Source organism: Bos javanicus, chromosome 1, assembly GCF_032452875.1.
Source record: "Bos javanicus breed banteng chromosome 1, ARS-OSU_banteng_1.0, whole genome shotgun sequence".
In the NCBI taxonomy this organism is placed as follows: domain Eukaryota; kingdom Metazoa; phylum Chordata; class Mammalia; order Artiodactyla; family Bovidae; genus Bos; species Bos javanicus.
In genome coordinates, this window is record NC_083868.1 from 106,678,766 (window position 1) to 106,698,762 (window position 19,997).

At 41.5% G+C, this 19,997-nt stretch overlaps 1 protein-coding gene across 2 annotated transcripts in view; it reads right to left on the reverse strand.

Annotated features, from left to right (window-relative positions):
- The window catches only part of PPM1L (protein phosphatase, Mg2+/Mn2+ dependent 1L), a 327,343-nt gene extending 316,619 nt beyond the window's left edge, over window positions 1-10,724 (reverse strand). The window contains exon 1 of one of the 2 annotated variants that reach the window (XM_061417113.1): window positions 9,547-10,724. In XM_061417113.1, the coding sequence (XP_061273097.1) occupies window positions 9,547-9,945 (399 nt within the window). In that variant the 5' untranslated portion in view covers window positions 9,946-10,724. Of the gene's footprint in view, window positions 1-8,634; window positions 9,502-9,546 lie in introns of those variants that run through there. The other variant, XM_061417121.1, reaches the window with a different exon arrangement.
- Between the last annotated feature and the right edge of the window lie 9,273 nt (window positions 10,725-19,997).

Consider the following 19,997-nt stretch of genomic DNA (forward strand, 5'->3'; position numbering starts at 1 on the left):
ACCTTTGGTACTTTAGAATAAAATAAAATATAAATCATTATTGTTTGTTGAGAATGCCTACAGAAGCCTTTCATGAGCTAAGAGGCAAAAATGTTAGGGATTCTCTATAGTGGGATAGAGATTCTGCCAGCAAAGAAGGGGAGTAGCTGAGAAAGACTAAGCATGAGTCACCATCTGCTCTGACTTCTGACCCCTAATTTCTTTAATTTCAGGACTTTCCCAGGTAATTATAAAATCTACCTACCAAGGTACCAGCATAGAGTTTTCAAAAACAACATGTCAAGGGACACAGGGACACAACCGTCAAAGAAGAAACTCCATCTCTTACCAACATGAGAAAACCAGGCACTGTCCACCTAACAATGCTATCTGCACTTTATTGCCCAAATTTAAGATTTGTAGAGCTTCAATTGGAAACTGACAGCACAGGCTTTGGAGGTAAATAGCTCTAAGTTTGAATCCCAGTTTCAAATCCTAGTTTCACCACTTAGGAGCTGTGGACAGTCCTTGGGCAAATTACTTAACCTCTCAGAGCCTTAATTTCTACTTATGTACGTAGATAACACAGTACCTACCTCAAAAAAGTGTCATGGTCATTAAAATTTGATAATATATATAAAGTACTGAGGCCTCCCTAGTGACTCAGATGGTAAAGAATCTGCCTGCAATGCAAGAGACTAGGGTTCAATCCCTGGGTCAGGAAGATCCCCTGGAGAAGGGAATAGCTACCCACTCCAGTATTCTTGCCTCGAAAATCCCACGGACAGAGGAACCTGGAGGACTACAGTCGATGAGGTTGCCGAGAGTCAGACAGGACTGAGAGACTAACACTTTGACTTTCATAAAGTACTTTAAATACTCCCTGGAGTATTATATACATTCAATAACTGTCAACCCTTATTATTATTATTATTACCATGAATAGTGGTTTCTTCACTTCTTCTCTGATCCAGAAATCCCACTTCTGGAAATGCACCCTGGAGAAATAACCCAAACTACAATAAAAGCACAACAATACTTATTACAACCACATTTACTGTTTACAATGGTGAAAAGTCAGAGGAATCTAAATGTATACCAATAAGGAAGCAATTAAGTAATTCAACAAATATCCAGTAAAATATTAGTCCATCACTAAAAAATACATTAGAAATATAACAAAGAATTATGGAGCAAAATAACTGAGTCTATACAAAGTGGGAAAAAAGCCAAGATGTAAAACTATATGTATATCATTATAACAATGTAAAATAATATTTTAAAAACATATAAAAGAAGATGAACAAGTAATACACCAAAATCATAATAGTGGATGTGACAGAATAATGAAATTTGGAGTGATTTTTTTTCTATACGATCATGTAGTCATACTACTTTTATAATTTTAAAATTATTTTTAAATATGTTTAATTTGCTGCAGATTTACTTTAATATTTATTAAATAGAATTATTAAAATGGTAATAAAAATTAAACCAAAAAAATATATTACTGAAGTAGTTCAAAATCAAAATAGAAATTAGGAATAAAACAAATGCTTCAAATATTAACATCCAAATTTAAATATTACTTTTTAAAAATCTGAGTCCCTATGGAATTATGTGTTTACATTTAAACTGGACAGAGCCTGGGAAACATTTTCATCTGAGACTGGATGATATACATATTTTTAAATTTAAAATAAGTATCAGTGAAATGAAATCATTTAAGATATATAAAGATATCCTGTTGTTTTTTAGTCTTAGAAAAGCTATACCTCATAACAAAACCTAAATTATTCCTAGTAACAAAGTAAAACAGTAATAAGTGCCTATTTGAATAAATCAGATATTATATACGATGCCTATTTTCACTGTTTTAAAATGTGTCCATTTAGATAAGGTATGACAGAAATAACATTTTACAAATTGGGGTGCTAAACAGTCAACAAACATTTTATGAATCTCAGAAAATGTCTAAAGATAACCGAAAAAAATTCATAGGCAAACTCACACTATTCTCACTATTGCCCAAATTTGCTCTTCTATCAGGTGCCATCTCTCATGTCAATGGTGCCACACTGGGAAGCCTGGCAGCGGCCTTGCTACTTCAGAGGGTCTCCAATTCATCTTTCCCCCTCTTCAGCAATGACCCACACCCCAGGGTTTCCTCTTCTCTGCTCTGGCCCAGTCTTCCTCAACTGACACCACCCGCCACACACACACCCCCTTTCCATCGTATTTATTCATGGTGGTTTAGTTGCTAAGTCATGTCTGACTCTTTGCAATCCCATGTACTATAACCCGCCAGGCTTCTCTGTCCATGGGGATTCTCCAGGCAAGAATACTGCAGTGCATTGCCATTTCCTTCTCCAATCAATCCTCTATATAGATTAGAGGGATTACGAACCACGGATTTAAAAGCCATTCCTTTGCTCAAAAATATCTATGGTTCTCCATTATCCACAGCACATGACCCAGGCGCCTCAGCGTGGCTTTCAGTGTCAGGGCTGACAACAGTTCCAGCAGCATCTCCAGCTCCTCACCTGTTTAAACCACAAAGTCCAGGCTAAGACTCCTCAACCGCGAGCCCCAGTACAGCTGTCATTGTGTATCTTGTCATTGTAAATAATCACAATTTGTGACCAATAATGGCTCAAGTACCAAAACTGATGAATTATTTACTTTTTAAACTAAGCTAGAAAGGATTCAGGCTTATTCCTATAATATGTCCTCATTTAACTGCAACAGAAACAGGGATGGAATTTCCACTAGAACACTGTAAACTGCCTATAATTCTGGGTTCCCCATGGAGGGATGTTACACATGAAATCTTATCTGTCGCATGAGTCAGAAAGCTGTTCCCAATCAAGGCTCCTCACAGAGTGGCCTCACCAGAGGCACCTTCCACCTGAAAAGGGAACAAGCGGCCTGCCTCACTTCAAATTGTGGCCAACAACTAAACTTTAAAAGCCACCTTTCTGCTCATAACAAGCGAAGGGAGGGGGACAGAAGGACTCCAGAGGTAACCAGAGACTAAGAGAAGAACTTGTTTTAGAATCACTCTACTCCATCAAGATGAAGACAGCTTATTAGCAGGTTGGAGGCCAAGAATTTCATTTTCTGGGTTTTCCACTCATAGCGCTGAAATGAAGTTTCTTTTTTAAACAAATATACTTAACTTTGAAAAACAGATGATCTAAAAAGCAATATAAAGTATATCATAAAATAGAAGGTATTTAAATAAAGAAGAAAATGTGTGGGCCTCTAGATCGCAGCAGATGGGGAAAGCCTGCTCTAAACAAACAGAGCCGCCTGCCTTTCTTCTCCTGTCCCTGCATTTTACATCTATGCCACTTTCACACTTTTTCTTTCACCTGTAATGTTATCTTTTCATTCTCCCTCCACCCAATCTCTGTCTACTAAAATAGGAAGATACAGTCAAATGTCAGTTCCTTTACAAAATTTTCCAGGACTCCCCAAGCTCCCTTCGTCAGGCCAACACTCTCTTGCAGGTAGTCCAACTGCATCTTGCAGTTCTGCTATTTCTTTAAAAAACTTATCTCTTCAAGTAGATGGAATGCTCCCTGAGGGCAGAGAATGTACTGATGTCTATGGGCATCACAGAGAACATAACTCTTGTTTGCCACAAGCCGCAAACTATACAGAAAACCCATGTTTAATTAAACTGAATTCCTAAACAATCTGTTCAGAAGATGCAACAAAGTCAGCACTCAGGATCCTACCTTCACCTACAAACAGCCACTGAGCACAGGACAGGGGTGGATTATTAAAGGGAAAGTGCCTCCCTCTTTGGGGGCAGAAAGGTTAATGTGCCATTGAAAGCCAAAACAATCTGACTTTTCTCTTAAACCATAAGGCATTTGTCCACACTAAATCTACAGGCTTCTAGTATGTCAATAATGTGGGAGTCCAAAATTTACTAACAGCAGCAGTAATGTCTGAAAAGCAGATCATTCACTGTGCCACTTATAATTTATTTATTTGGAACTACTATGTCTTATTTCAGAAATATCTAATGAAACACATAAACACATATACCACAAGATAAACTGGCATATCTAAAAGGAGAAAGAGAAAAATGGGACAAAAGAAAAGTAAACGTAGGAAATACAAAGTTTCCTGGGAGTAAGCCTCAGTTGATGTGCCAAATTAATAAAATTCTCCACTCTTGCTAGAGGTAGGTCAGGGGTTTGGCTCTAACACTTCTGGCAACCAACAAATACAAGATAAGCCAATCATGATTCAGCATCCTTTTGATAAAAACAAAGGGCACTCAGTGAACTCTCCCTCCCTTGGTCCTTATCAAGAGAATACTATCTAAGGTAACAAAGTCCTCAATGACATCCTGCAGTTGGTCTGTCAAAACATTTTGGAAGACCATCCTTCATACTAATCCTCACAGGCAAATGCCAGCACACGCATCAGTAAATACAAAATGACAGAGAAGAAGGTGATCAGGGCAACTGAGGTACACTGCTCCCTGCAGGTCTAGATCTATCAGAAACAGATTTTATTCTATCTAGACTAAATCTAAAATCCAGAGGTTTCAGGCATCCAACTCTCTTTGAAATTATAAACAAAACTTGATGCTCATTTCCATTTTTCTGGGGGATATGTCTATAGTTTCATAACATCTTCAAAGAGAAGCATGACTTAAGAAAAGTTAAGAACCACTGATCTAAAGAACCAGACTGTATATATCCTTCAGGCAACCCTTCGTAAGCAGTTTTTCTTCTGAGCTTCTAAGTGCTAAGCCTCAAGACTATAGCTTCTGACAAGCATCTGAAGTATAGCTTCTCTCTGAAGTTATGTGTAGAACTCTAAGCTTAAACCACTGGCCAAATTGTGTGTTAGTTGTATGATACAATGATACATGACTTTGAATACAGTAATGCCCATAAGCATACAGAGTACATAACAATTATTTCTCTACATAGTTTCAGCCGTGAACATTGAAAAAAGTGCCTCAAAGGATCAGTGGTATTTCTTCTAGTTAATATAAAAAGTTTAAAAACAAAAAACACCTTTTGCCTGTGAATAAAAATTACAGATAAGTGCCAAAAACAATTTTCCTAGATAAACAGTATTTTATAATCTTAACCTTTCCACATTCGTTGATACAATCTACACTTTTTTTTTTCCTTTTTGTTGCTTTAATTTGCATTATACAGCAAAACAGTCATTGCCTTGACTTCAGACACACACACAGAGTCAACCATCTACCCATAGTATGGTGGTCAGAATGTCTCAAGGGCCCAAGGGCATCAAGTGAGGAAGCCGGCCCATAGCAACTCTAAAAAAAAAAAAAAATGGCTCATTACGATAGCATCCATCTAGAAGCCACAGCCATTCTGGGTCTGGTCCTCAGTATAACAGGTCCAGAGACATAGCTTTGTCAAAAATAAATAGTGAATAGACTCAAGAGAACTAACTCATGTTAACTTGACTCATAAGAGGCTAAAGTACAAATCAGAATACCAATTTACCAATTAATCATAAAGAATATTCCTTTTTACTCATCAGAAAATTTTCACCTGAAGTCTGGATGCTACTTCCCCAATGCTGCTGCTGCTGCTAAGTCGCTTCAGTCGTGTCCGACTCTGTGCGACCCCATAGACGGCAGCCCACCAGGCTCCCCGTCCCTGGGATTCTCCAGGCAAGAACACTGGAGTGGGTTGCCATTTCCTTCTCCAATGCATGAAAGTGAAAATTGAAAGTGAAGTCGCTCAGTCACGTCTGACTCTTCGCGACCCCATGGATTGCAGCCTACCAGGCTCCTCTGTCCATGGGATTTTCCAGGCAAGAGTACTGGAGTGGGGTGCCATTGCCTTCTCCGTCCCTAATGCTAGGATACCTGAAATTCTAAATAAATAATTGGTTCACCAAAAGTTCGAACAAGCAGTGCTAGAGAGTTTGGTAGATACCTAATGAATTATCTATTTCCAATATACTACTTTCTAGTGATCAAAGTTGTGGCTTTCATGGGTAGAGTCTCTTTTCTTCTGTTGAATACTGTTGCCCCAATACTGCGGACTTCTTGGTCTCTAAGCCTTCTTTGTCCACATCCTTCTACCCATCAAGTATTTTTCTAGATAGGCTATTAATAACTGATGAAGGTGAACCTCACATGCATTATTATCCATAGTTTTCAGACTAAAAACTCCCAGATAAAGTTGCTTAAGCAAACTTGCCCGAGGTCACAGACAGTTTAAAGCAGAGCGCAGACTGAAAACCTATACATTTAACCTTGCAGTAAATACAGCTTCAGGGTGTCTTTCCCAGGGCCTCTGACCTCCCAATTTGATTAAAATGACAATGTTCCAATAAGACCCTAACTATAACCACAGTTCAGTTCAGTTCAGTCGCTCAGTCTGTCCGACTCTGCGACCCCATGAATCGCAGCACGCCAGGCCTCCCTGTACATCACCAACTCCCGGATAACCGCAAGCACACCATAACTATAATTTCTGGTATACAAGTCTATCTCTCTTACCAAATTGAAACTCTTTGAGGAAAGGAATTGTATCTCATTCATCAGTGTATCCCTAATGTGATATCTATTTACCTAGGTAAATATGCAAATAAATTTGTCCACTGGTTTAATATAAAGATTATCAAACTGAAGGCCTTGAATAAGCCATGCAGTCTTAGGAAAGTCACAGCTTCTCCTGCCATCGGTAAACATATCATCTAAAAAACAGAATGAAACAGATATACAAGGTGGCTGAGGTTCTTTCCATATCTAAAAGCACTACCATTGAAGACGGGTCCTGATTTTTAGCAGCCTATCTTATTAGTCTGAATTATTATAAATAAATTAAATTCCTCATTTATCTTCCATACTACACTACCGACAACACATAGTTATATACACAGAGTTCAGAAAAAGCTTCCTCTTTTCTGATAGGTGATAACCATCATCTGTACCAAAATCAAACAGTGGCACCCTCCTCTGGTGAATATTAAAGGAGTTAAACCACACAAAAGACAAGATTTAGATGGTGGGATTTTCTTTGAATGAAAGAAAAAGCAAAAGAGAAGCTACCTAATATTATTTGCCATCACATTCCCAATAGCAATTAAATAGCTCCTTTTTATAAGTTTATTTTGTCCTAAAACAAAGCCAAAATGAATGAACTGGCTACAGTCTGTACAATGTCATACAGAGAACAATTATTCTACTTTTCAGTGTACTGATAATACTTATTATTTTGCAAACAGCAAACTTTTTAATGTAAGGCACAATGAAACTCATTTCATAGTCTGGCTAACGATGATCTCCTTTATTATTTAAAAATTTAATGAAAAGCCTTATACAGGTAAAATACTTCCAATTAAATAGAAGCATTTATTATGGCCCTTTTCTGACTGATACATCTACCAGAAGATAATACTGAATTTTTCAACCTGAAATCTGTTGGAGTCTTCAACACATAAGTTTTAGAATATCGACTTGGAAGAAAAGTTTAAAACACCCCATTTACTTACATGTTCAAACATAACAATCCAGCACACCCAGACAAGCACAGCCCAGAGTTTCACAACATTAATACTACATCCAGACCTTTAAATTAATAAAAACTGTACTTTCTAAGACAAGAATCAGACCTGCCAACAATTTTCATGTAAAAGTATGTAATAAACATAATCTTTATTAAATGATTTATAAGAATCGAGGAACAGTGGAAACCTACATTACCATATGTAAAATAGATAGCCAATGGGAATTTGCTGTATGACTCAGGGAACTCCAACCAGGGCTCTGTAACTACCTAGAGGGGTGGGATGGGGAGGTAGGTGGGAGGGAGGCTCAAGAAGGAGGGGACATATGTATACCTATGGCGGATTCATGTTGACGTTTGGCAGAAACCAACACAATACTGTAAATCGATTATTCTTCAATTAAAACAAATAAATGTAAAACATTTTTTTTAAAGACATAAAATGAAAATATAGACATTCTCACTCAAACCAGGAAACAAATCAGTCATGATATTGGCAACCTCCTCCTTCAGATATGTTTTTACCCAAGTACACAGTGGCCCTTCCCTCAATTAACTTCACATCTTGGCCCTTAGTTAACTCCACACCTTTCACCCACTCAAAGGAAAAGAACCCCAAGCTATATAAGAGGCTACAAAATTACAATCCGTCAGAAAACTTCGTTTTGAAACACAGAACACAGAAAGGCTAGGGTGGATGAAAAATCGCAAAAATTTATTTCAGTTCTACCAAATAAACTTTCCAACTATTAGTAAGTTGTCATTCCTGGCAAAGTTGGTTCTACCAGGCAGTTAGATGCAGTATGTTGTAAAGATTAGCAGAGTGGTGGCTGAAGTGACTTGGTACCAAAAGAGACAACCAATTGAGAGCTCTCTCAGTGTTCACCAAAAACAAAGAACAAGCTTGAAAGAGAATTCCCGCTACAGCCCACCCAGAGACCATAAAATGAGGGGAGGGTTGGATGGGAGTATGGGGTGGAGGGGAGTGATGAAGAAGGGGTGGCAAAGGTGGGGGGAGGGGCGGGGATATGAGTAAGAAAGTACGCTTAAAAAAGAGAGTGTGCAGCAATGAAACACCATTCCAAACTGCCAGATTTAGAGATGGGGTGGCTGAACCACGTTTACCACTCACTTCGCCTGGGCCGATGCCCAAGGACCAATGCCAATTCTCGCTCCGACCTCCAGGAAATCTGAGCCCCGGCAAGCAATCAGGATGCCGCAGAAATGCTGGAAAAGGACCTGAACCTCTAACGTCATCTCTCGCTCCCGCATGAACGCCCGAATAAAAGAATTTAGAAGCAAGGAGACGTCTCCGTCCCACGCCGGCTAGGGGAATTTCGCAGAGATGAAATCTGGGCATCGCTACCTCTGCGGGCTTTGCCACCTCTTCTAAAGCCAGAGGGACCTCGGTCCCGCGCCTCGATCCAGCTAAAAGCGGCCCGCCAGCTAAGCGCCGCTGTCAAGTGGCCGGATTGCACATGCAAAGTTAATGGAATTGGGAAGGAGCCCAGCGCTGCCCCTTCGGGTTACTCCTCTGGGAGAAGGACATGGAAAGGAATCACAGCTTCCTCCATCCTCACTAAGCACTCACTGACTCGTATCTGCAGATGTTATCTTTTTCCTAACAAGAATCAAAGATACTTTATTCCTTCTTTGTGCCTAGTTCGGGTTCCAACCCATAACAGGGGCGCTGAGGCCCTGGACCAAAGTTAGACAGTAGAAACCATTAACTCTCCCAGGAAAACTAGCACAGTCATTTGCTGCGTTCTGGCCTTGAAAAACTTCATAAATTATGAGGCACGAAATAGGTTATAGATGACCCTCCCTCCCTCGCATAGGACCCTCTGTACAAAAGGTCTGGATCCGGAAGTGTTTTTGACAACTTGGTCATATTTGGAACCAGTGGCTCGGTCCAAGCCACCACCAGGTAGGTCATCACCACGCCCCTCGCACCCAGTCCTACCGGCTGCGCACACAACGTCCTGTAGTTCACACACACACACACACACACACACACACACTCAAAGTCTCAGAGAATTCCTACCTCGCCCCCGTGCCCGTCGAAGATCCCGAAGATAGAGGGGTGCGTCTTGTTGGCTAAGTCCGTAAGAACTTCGAAACGGTCCTCCATGTGGTCTCTCCGACCCTGGATGGAATACACCGCCACATTGTGGCTCTTGAACTCCCAGGTCTTGGAGAATTCAGCCTCCAGCACGTCGAGCCCCCCTAGTCGATCGTTCTGCATGATCTCGGCCACCTTGCCCTTCACCATCTTCACGGCGTCCCGGCTGGATTTGACGATAGTCTTCACCTCGTCCGTGTGGAAGAAGTAACTCCACAGCGCCAGGCTGATGCACAGCAGGAACAGCGTCTCGGGTCTCAGCAAGAAGTAGCGCATGATGCGACCCAGGAGAGATAGCAAAGTCATTGTATCCTCTATCATTTATTATCGCTAGAGCCCTAACCACCAGCAGCGACGCGCGCCCCGAAGGCTGGCTGGGTCCCGGAGCACTGCGGGGACAGCCCGCGGGGAGGGAGGCGGAGCAGCAGCCGAGGGTAGGCGGGGGGAGGAGGCTCACGGAGCCGGGCGGGAGGCAAACGATCCGGCAGCTCCGAGCCGGTCCGAAGAACAGAGGCAGTTTCCCTTTTGTCTCCCGGCCTCGGCGGCCCGGAGGCTAGCGCCCTGCGTACCGGCGCCGGTGCCCGCCGCCAGCTACCCCTCCCTACGCCCCTTTGTGAGGCGGCGGCTGCGGCGGCCGAGACGCCAGCGGTGGCAGAGCAGCCGCGGGTGCCGGGGCTGGACGAGAGAAATCAAGTTTAAGTTGAACCGGGCGGGTCTGCGGCGGTGGGCTGGAGAGTTTCTGGGCGCCGGCGCCCGCGCGGCCCCTCGGCTGGGGCCCCTCGCCCCTCCCGGGAGCGATCTGCAGGTGAGGAAGCGCGAGGCACGAGAGCCCCGCAGGCGAGGGATGCACGTCCCCTTGGTCGCCGCCGCAGGGGAGCGCACAGCGGGCCAATCGCTCCGAGTCCTTCAGACAAGCCGGAGGGGCCTCAGAGAATAAAACTTTAGCGGAAGCCTGGGCAGAGGCGGGGATACCTGGAGCCGGGGACGCAGCAAGAACTGCGCGGAGCCGCAGGCGGCCGGCCGGGCTCTGCCTGCCTCTCCCCAGCACCTCCCAGCTGCGCTCGGCTCGGCTCGCGCGCTCCCTCCTCGCGCCGCCGCTCGCGCTCGCCCCGCCCCGCGCGCGCTCGCCCCGCCCCGCCTCGCTCCGCCCCCTGAGCCGGGACTTGAGGCCTGGAGGTGCTCGCGCCGAGCTGTCAAAGGCCGAGGCCGCTCAGCCTGGCGCGCTTGCAGCTGCGGGAGGTCCGGACGAACCGAAGGGGAGGGAAGGGGTGCGTCTGCAACGGAGCTCGAGTGGATGGTCTTGTGTGCCTCCTGTGCGAGCTCTCAGGACAACATAAAACTGACCCTGGTGGTCTGATCGGTGGTTTTCTGGGAGCCACGGCTACCGGCTGGAAAGCAGAGGGTAGCACTTGAGCGTCCCCCCCTCTGGCTGGAGGAATGGTAGTGCGGTCTCCGCATTGCCAGACATAAGGCAAGCGAGAAGGGACGCACTTCTTGCTCGCAAAGCAAGGCAGAGAGGCTCGGACCCTTGGTTTTCTGTGACAGAGGCCTACCAGGATCTCCCGAGAGTCTGAGAGAGATCGTCCGACCTAAAAGGCTTCTCTCGACGAGAAAAGATCGAAAACAGCAAGATATGAGGATTCAGGGCCACGTGGGAGTACGTTCTGATAATAACCTCGGGAGGGTTAAGGATGGGCTGGCCCCTCTGCGAGCCGCAGCCCCTGGAGTGGGGACTTAGCCATGAAGGCCTTTCCGGGGTCGCAACCCTTCCACAAAAAGACACAGAGTCAGCTAGAATACGGAAACAAGGGAGCCTGAAAAGAAAATATTGTGTTGCTACCCCTGTCCAGGAAGACGAGTGCTGATCTGCAGCTTCCAGTCCGCTGGAGAATAGAAGCTGTCTTATTCCCAACCCAGCCAGAGGCTGTCTCCGAAAGCACTCCTGACTTAGAGTGATCCTGACTGCGTTTTAAAAAAATAAAAGGAGTAAAACACAGGAGGAAAATACACCAAAATGTTAACGATGATTAACTACAGTAATAAATTGTATGTGGTTTTCGTTTTCTGATTTGAACTTGTGTCTGCTTTCTACAACTTTTCCAACGATTTTACAAATGGCATAGATTGCCATCTTAACCCGAAAAAAAAAGGAAACTTTGACATTTCAATGACATATACAACATGATCTCAATTATATACATATGCATAGAAAAGGAAGGAAACGAGAAGAATTGTTAACATTGTTCTATTTTTGACAGCTCAGATTTGGTCTCCTGTTCTAATTTGCACTTTATGGTATTTTCCACATGATAAATAGAGAAAATAAGCAGTTTAGAAATGAATGAGATCATTCTGTTCAAAAGTCATAAATCGTGAAATTCGAAAATGAGATAATGAATTCAAAAGCCTTCAGGAACTCTAAAGCAAAGGTAATACATTAGTGTTATAATGCAAATAAGTTTATAATATTTCTTGCTGTAAATTAGCAAATGGATTTAGTGTGCACTATCAGTCTCTCTGTACGTGAATCTATTTCTCTGTGGCAAAGGCAACTTGCAGGTAAGTTGATCAAGACTTCAAAACTACAAGCCAAACCAGGTACCAGGGAAAAAAATTCCAAACCTAGGAGTCCATCCAACCTGTCCATAACACTACTACATTGATGACAGCAGCAGACATTCATGGGAGGCATACCTAAACAAAGAAGAGAAACGACTGTACTGGTCTCTCTGGAGGTTAAATAGCAAAAGGAGGATTTGGCTTGATTACAAATGTAGATATCCTGCAGGTTCTGTGGAGGTTTTTCATGACATTTACATCTAAGTAGTTCTTGTGTGCATTCATTTGTGTGTAAATCAATAAAGTGATTTTTCAAGTGGACCCTAAAGGCATTTTCTTATTTCTATTAAGAAATTAATCTAGTTTACAGGGTGATTTTTTAAATGCCCTAAGTAAGCTTTTTGTTAATTTACTGTGAATTTTTTAATTTTTATAAAACCATTGTTTATTCTATGACAGATCTGAGAAACTTTATGAAATTATATTTGAAATTTATGTCTTTTAAAAATTTTTATTGGTATATAGCTGATAAGTTGGAGAAGGCGATGGCACCCCACGCCAGTACTCTTGCCTGGAAAATCCCATGGACGGAGGGGCCTGGTGGGCTGCAGTCCACGGGGTCACTAGGAGTCGGACACGACTGAGCGACTTCACTTTATTTTTTCACTTTCATGCGTTGGAGAAGGAAATGGCAACCCACTCCAGTGCTCTTGCCTCGAGAATCCCAGGGACAGGGAAGCCTGGTGGGCTGCGGTCTATGGGGTCACACAGAGTCGGACACGACTGAAGCGACTTAGCAGCAGCAGCAGCAGCAGCAGCTGATAAGTTGCGTTAGTTTCAGGTGTACAACAAATTGAATCAGTTATATGTATACATCTATCCACTCTTTTTAAGATTCTTCTCTCATATAGGTTGTTACAGAGTATTGAGTAGAGTTCCCTGTGCTATACAGTGGGTCTTTTTTAGTTATCTATTTTATATATAGTGGTTGGGAAGATCCCCTGGAGGAAGGCATGGCATCACCCTCCAGTATTCTAGCCTGGAGAATCCCCATGGACAGAGGAGCCTGGGGGGCTACAGTCCGTAGGGTCACAAAGAGTCGGATACAACTGAGCGACTAAGCACACATGGTGTGTATATATCTACCCCAATCCCTCAATTTATCCCTTCCCCTGTGAATTTTAATATATATGAAAAATAAATAAGATCTTTCTCTAGTGACAAACTTTAGCTTATTACTTGAGATTATAAAGGTTTTTAATGTGCATCAACTTATTGCCATTCTCATAACAATTCTATGAAGAAGATAGAACAGCTACTATCTCTGTTTATAAATACAAGGAAGGTGAGGCACAAAGATACTAAATAAATGTCACAATTCAGCAAATATGAAACTGGAAACTCAAACTCAGTTCTTCTGACCACCAATTCAGTACCCTAACATCCATTGATTGCTCAATGACACTGAGATGATAAGTCTAATTTTTATACTTCTCTATATTGTCAAGATTGCCAGGAGATATATCAATAACCTCAGATATGCAGATGACACCACCCTTATGGCAGAAAGTGAAGAGGAACTAAAAAGCCTCTTGATGAAAGTGAAAGTGGAGAGTGAAAAAGTTGGCTTAAAGCTCAACATTCAGAAAACCAAGATCATGGCATCCGGTCCCATCACTTCATGGCAAATAGATGGGGAAACAGTGGAAACAGTGTCAGACTTTATTTTTCTGGACTCCAAAATCACTGCAGATGGTGACTGTAGCCATGAAATTAAAAACGCTTACTCCTTGGAAGGAAAGTTATGACCAACCTAGATAGCATATTCAAAAGCAGAGACATTACTTTGCCAACAAAGGTCCATCTAGTCAAGGCTATGGTTTTTCCTGTGGTCATGTATGGATGTGAGAGTTGGACTGTGAAGAAGGCTGAGCGCCAAAGAATTGATGCTTTTGAACTGTGGTGTTGGAGAAGACTCTTGAGAGTCCCTTGGACTGCAAGGAGATCCAACCAGTCCATTCTGAAGGAGATCAGCCCTGGGATTTCTTTGGAAGGAATGATGCTAAAGCTGAAACTCCAGTACTTTGGCCACCTCAGGCGAAGAGTTGACTCATTGGAAAAGACTCTGATGCTGGGAGGGATTGGGGGCAGGAGGAGAAGGGGACGACAGAGGATGAGATGGCTGGATGGCATCACTGACTCGATGGACGTGAGTCTGAGTGAACTCCGGGAGTTGGTGATGGACAGGAAGGCCTGGCGTGCTGCGATTCATGGGGTCGCAAAGAGTCGGACACAACTGAGCGACTGAACTAAACTGAACTGGGTAACATTTCTGTAGATCTCTGTTATAGAAATCTCAAAAAGAATACACAGGTTCTTTTTCCACAATTCGGACTTAAACATTCAGGATAAGCACTGCACTAAGAGTATTTACTTCACCCATCAAGAATATTTGTGGGGCAGAGCACAAGTGCAAGTGAACTGTCCTTTGTCTTAATGTAGAAGTCTCAAGATTTGTTACTAAAGTAAAATGCTATCTGAATTTCACAGAGAAGAAGAGTACCATAGAACATACATTATACAAATACTTCACCATTAAAGTGACATAGTAATGAACAGAAAGCTAATTGCAACCTAGGCTTTCATGAGATACAATAATAGTGATAAATTGGTCCCAGGTAAATACCATTTTCAACTATGCAATTAACTCATGTCAACCTTGCAAGTTTATAAAGAACATAAAATATGGTGTATTCTCAGAGGGGGGAAAAAGAGTTGTAGCTCTTATGTTTAAGAATTCTTTAAAACAGAGCTTGATAAATCTATTTCTTAATGTGATGTTGATTCATGATGTCCTTATTTCTTTTTGTTTTTGCCACCTATTATAAAATTATAAAAATCAAATATATCAGCTAACCCTCTGAACAATGAATGTAATAGAAATTTTCCGAAATCAAATTTAAATGAAACTTTTATAGACAGAGAAATTCTCCACACATCTCAAAATTTCCCAGTTATCAGTTTGATTTGTATTCTTAAATTATTCCTGCCATATGCATATAAATATATACAGAGTATTAAGGACCTTCTTACTATTATTCCATCAATATGCATCTGTATATGTATAACCTTTTAAACTAGACATACAAAAGAGTGTGTCAGCTATAAATCTGCACTTCCCATCTACTTCTACAAGGATTAGCTCATGTGCTGCTCAGTTGCTGACCCTCAGCACCTCCTGAAAGGAGCTGGGGTGGGGGGTGACTGCCAGGACAGGAATTCAGATAGTTAGATATTTTAAGGAGCCGATTTTATGAGCCCAATTCTTGTATCTCCTCATATCTAGAAAAACACTAAAATCCTTCATGGTGATCACTGTTCCTTGTGACTAGCAGAAAACATCATAAGACTAGCAGAAACCTTCTGGAAAAAATACGGGCTTGAATGCACATATTCCCCCTTCACCAAAACCACATATATGCTGACTTTCCTCCCTATCTCTTTAGAACAGTTTCTATCTGAGCTGCTGTCTCCCAGGCGGCCATCCTCATTTTGCCCCAAATAAAACTTATTTTGCAACTCTCACATTGTGCATTTTTTTAAGTCGACAAGTGGGTGAAAATATAGTTGTGAACCACAACCATGAGTACTCTATGCATAAACCTGACCTAAAAACTGACCAAGCTTTGACCAACATAACAAGCTCTTTCCCTATCCTACCTCCCTGCCTGTCCTCCACAGGTAGCTAGCCACTAGCCCGAATTTTGTGTTTTATCATCCCCTTGTCTGTACCCCAAATAATATATTTTTTAGTTTTGCTTGGCTATGGTTTTTCCAGTGGTTATGTATGGATGTGAGAGTTGGACTGTGAAGAAAGCTGAGCGCCAAAGAATTGATGCTTTTGAACTGTGGTATTGGAGAAGACTCTTGAGAGTCGCTTGGACTGCAAGGAGATCCAACCAGTCCATTCTGGAGTAGATCAGCCCTGGGATTTCTTTGGAAGGAATGATGCTAAAGCTGAAACTCCAGTACTTTGGCCACCTCAGGCGAAGAGTTGACTCATTGGAAAAGACTCTGATGCTGGGAGGGATTGGGGGCAGGAGGAGAAGGGGATGACAGAGGATGAGATGGCTGGATGGCATCACTGACTCGATGGACATGAGTCTGGGTGAACTCCAGGTGTTGGTGATGGGAAGCCTGGCGTGCTGCGATTCATGGGGTCGCAAAGAGTCGGACACGACTGAGCGACTGAACTGAACTGAACTGAAAGGGTATCTTACTTATGTACAGTCCTCTGGTACTTGTTTTTTCACTCAGTATTATATTTCTAGATCATTCCACATTATTACATATAGTTCAATCATGTCACTGCTATATAATATCCTACCATGTGACCAATCTATAATTTATGTGTTCATTTCTCTGGACATTTGAGTTCTAGTTCTTTGCTATCATGATCAATGATTTCATGAGTTATTTTGTGTTAGCTCGGTGCATATGTGCAAAAGTTTCTCTGGGGTGTATAACTAAGAATTAAACTGCTGAATAGTTGGGAATGGAAAATGTTCAACTTTACAATTTAGAGGCAAACTGTATTTGAAAATGTATTGTTCTTGGATCAAAGCACCTTAATATAAAGGACATTACTATAAATTCTATCTTAAAAGTGATTTTCAATATTGGTCCCTTCAGAAAATGGTTAACAATGATCATGACTATTAACCCATTTTAAATGTTCAAGTGCGTCTCAAACAACCTTTTTAGATGCAAAATTTAACAATACATATTCAGTTTTAGGGGCTTCCGAAGAGGCACTAGTGGTAAAAAACCTGCCTGCCAATGCAGGAGACAAAAGATACACGGGTTCGACACCTTGGTACCTGGAGAAGGAAACGGCAACCCACTCCAGTATTTTTGCCTGGAGAATCCCATGGACAGAGGAGCCTGATGGGTGTGTGCTTTGTGGCTCAGATGGTAAAGAATCTGCCTGCAACACAGGAAACCTGGGTTCAATCCCTGGCCCAGGAAGATTCCCTGGAAAAGGTGCCCTTTACAAAATGAATCTGTTTTAGAAGTACAATTAAGAAAATAAATCCATCATTTAAATAAGTATAATAATATGTCAATCTGGACTTATAATTTTAATGTCAGGTGTTCTGTCAAATGAACCACAGTGTCAAAAGATGCCAACCATGTTTAATATCATTTTATTTCACTGGAATCCAAAAGCATAAGGTCCTTTTCTACAACTCAATTTTTTATATTAATTACAGAGACATATTACCGATACTTGTTTTCTGAAAACTTGTTTTGTACCATTGCACCAAGTCTGTTTACAAAAGCCACATTTATCCTAAGAATCCTTCATCTAATTGCCCTAGGCTTCTCTATGATAATTTTCAAAGAAGCTTCCTAAATTATAATATTAATCTAAAGCATTACCTAAATTTTTTATTCTAATTAACATATATCAACACCATAGCTGATTCCAATAGTTGAATAATCCTGCTTAAAACCATCAAATGACCTCTCACTACTTTTAGAATAAAGACAAAAGTCTTAACTATGGCTTTCTTCTCCTTCTCAGCCTTTTCCCATGCCACCGGCTCCCTCAGCCCATCTACTTCAGCACATCTGCCTTCTTACAATTCCTGTAGAGCACCCAGCTTCTTGTTGACTGGGGTCTTTTATTCATGCAGTTTCATTTAGCTGGAATGCTGGCCTTTCCCTAACCCACTCTCCCACCCACACCCTCCTAGTTAACTATTATCCCTCAGATCTAGCTCATACTTCTCTCTCTCAAGAGCCTTTCCTGACCATGTGGTCTAAGTGAGGTCTCTCCTCCTTCTCTCATGGCACCTTCAGAGTATTCATCAAAGTTGTAAATATATATGCTGGTGATTTTTAAAAATTAATGTCTGTTTTTGACATAACGGACTTTTGGTTGCGAAGGGGAGGTGGGGTTGGGGAGGAATGAGTTGGGACTTTGGGATTAGCGGATACAAACTATAGAATGAAAAAGCAACAAAGTTCTATTATATAGCCCAGTAGTACAGGGAACTATATTCAGTATCCTGTGATAAAACATAATAGAAAAGAAAATAAGAAGAATGCATATTATGTATAACCGAATCACTTTTCTGTACAGCAGAAATTAACACAATATTTTAAATCAACTATACTTGAATAAAATAAATTTTAAAAATATTAATGTCTCTTTTCCCCAATAGTCATTATAGTTTATATGCTCCACAAGGGCAGGAGATGTGTCTGCTTTGTTCTCCACTGCAACTCCAACACCTAACATGATGCCTGGCACCAATTCTATGGAAGTCAAGCTGAAACCAATGAGACTTTAGCACCAGAGTAAAAGATACGAGTGACCTCAAAGGTTGTGGCATCCAAACATGAAGTGACTGCATTTAGGATTGATGTTGAAGTCATTATCCCTTTTGGGAGGAGAAAGGTGTTAGCAGACATACTTTAAGTGTAAAATATCACTCCATTGTGATTGTAAACTCTTACTGCTCAGTGAAAATATTTTTTGACAAGAATCCATGCTTGCTAGCTGAGACCTAGGGTTAGAAGTTGAAGGGAAGATCTGATTGCTATGATTATATGTTTGGATCTAATTTTGAAATGCCTGTAACCTGAAAATAGAAATATCCAAAGGTTTGGGACCTTAAAAGGGGAATGCATTCTTACTTGGGATTCATCCCTAAGATTAACAGGTGTGGTGCTCATGAGTGGTGCTGTGAGCTGAGGGGACTGGAGTAGCTTCTGAAGAAACTCCAAAGGCCACAACACAACTTGAGTTCACTGAGTGAAATCTTTGTGCAGCCTATGAGAATATGCTTCGTGCTAGGCAGTCTTCCTAGAGGGTCATCAGTTGCTTTGAGCAGGAAGCCATCTAGAAAGTCTCATCAACTCAGTCGAGTCCACACTCAACTAGAAAACAGAGAACAATGCAAGGCAGCAACAGGCATATTCCACAAAGCAGTTTCCCAGTCAGCATTTTCCTGGTCGAGTACCTCTTGATTTCAGTGGTCTTGTGCAGCCACCACCACTACTTAATTCCAGAATACTTTTTATCACCACACAAGAAAACTTGCAGGCATTAGCTATCACTGTCATTTGCCCTTCCTCCAGCCCCTGTCAACGACTAATTTATTTTCTCTGTCTATATTTGCCTGTTCTGGACATTCCATAAAATGGAGTCATACAATATGTGGCCTTTTATGAATGGCTCCTTTTACTTAGCATAGCTTCAAGGTCCACCCACTTTGCAACATGCATCAGTGCTTCATTCCTATTTATGGCTGAATAATATTCCATTGTCTGTATATACCCCCATTCATCAATGCTGATGGACATTTGGCTGTTTCCACCTTTTGATATTTCTTGATTCTTAATGCTTAAGTTTTTACAATGGCATATCTCTTGAAATAATGTTTTTCAAAGATGTTTTATATAAGAAAATTTTCCATCCTCAAAACTTAATACATTTTAAACAAATTATGTAGGAGGAAAGTAATGATGTATATTCCAAATAAAATTGGTAAAATGTCAGAATCACACATAAATGCCTTGAAAAGCATGTGGAGTATCAGTAAAGGGAAGGTCCATCTGGGATATTGCCAGAACAAAACATCATAGTCACCCACAGTACATAAAGTTTATGGTAAAAAAAAAAAAAAAAAAAAGCCTTGGCTTAGGCTCCTTAAAAGCAAAAACCTAAGACAAGGTCTCAAGTGCAAATACTTCATTTGCAGGGGTAAGGAGTGGAGTGTGTGGGGGAGTTTAAGGGAACTTTC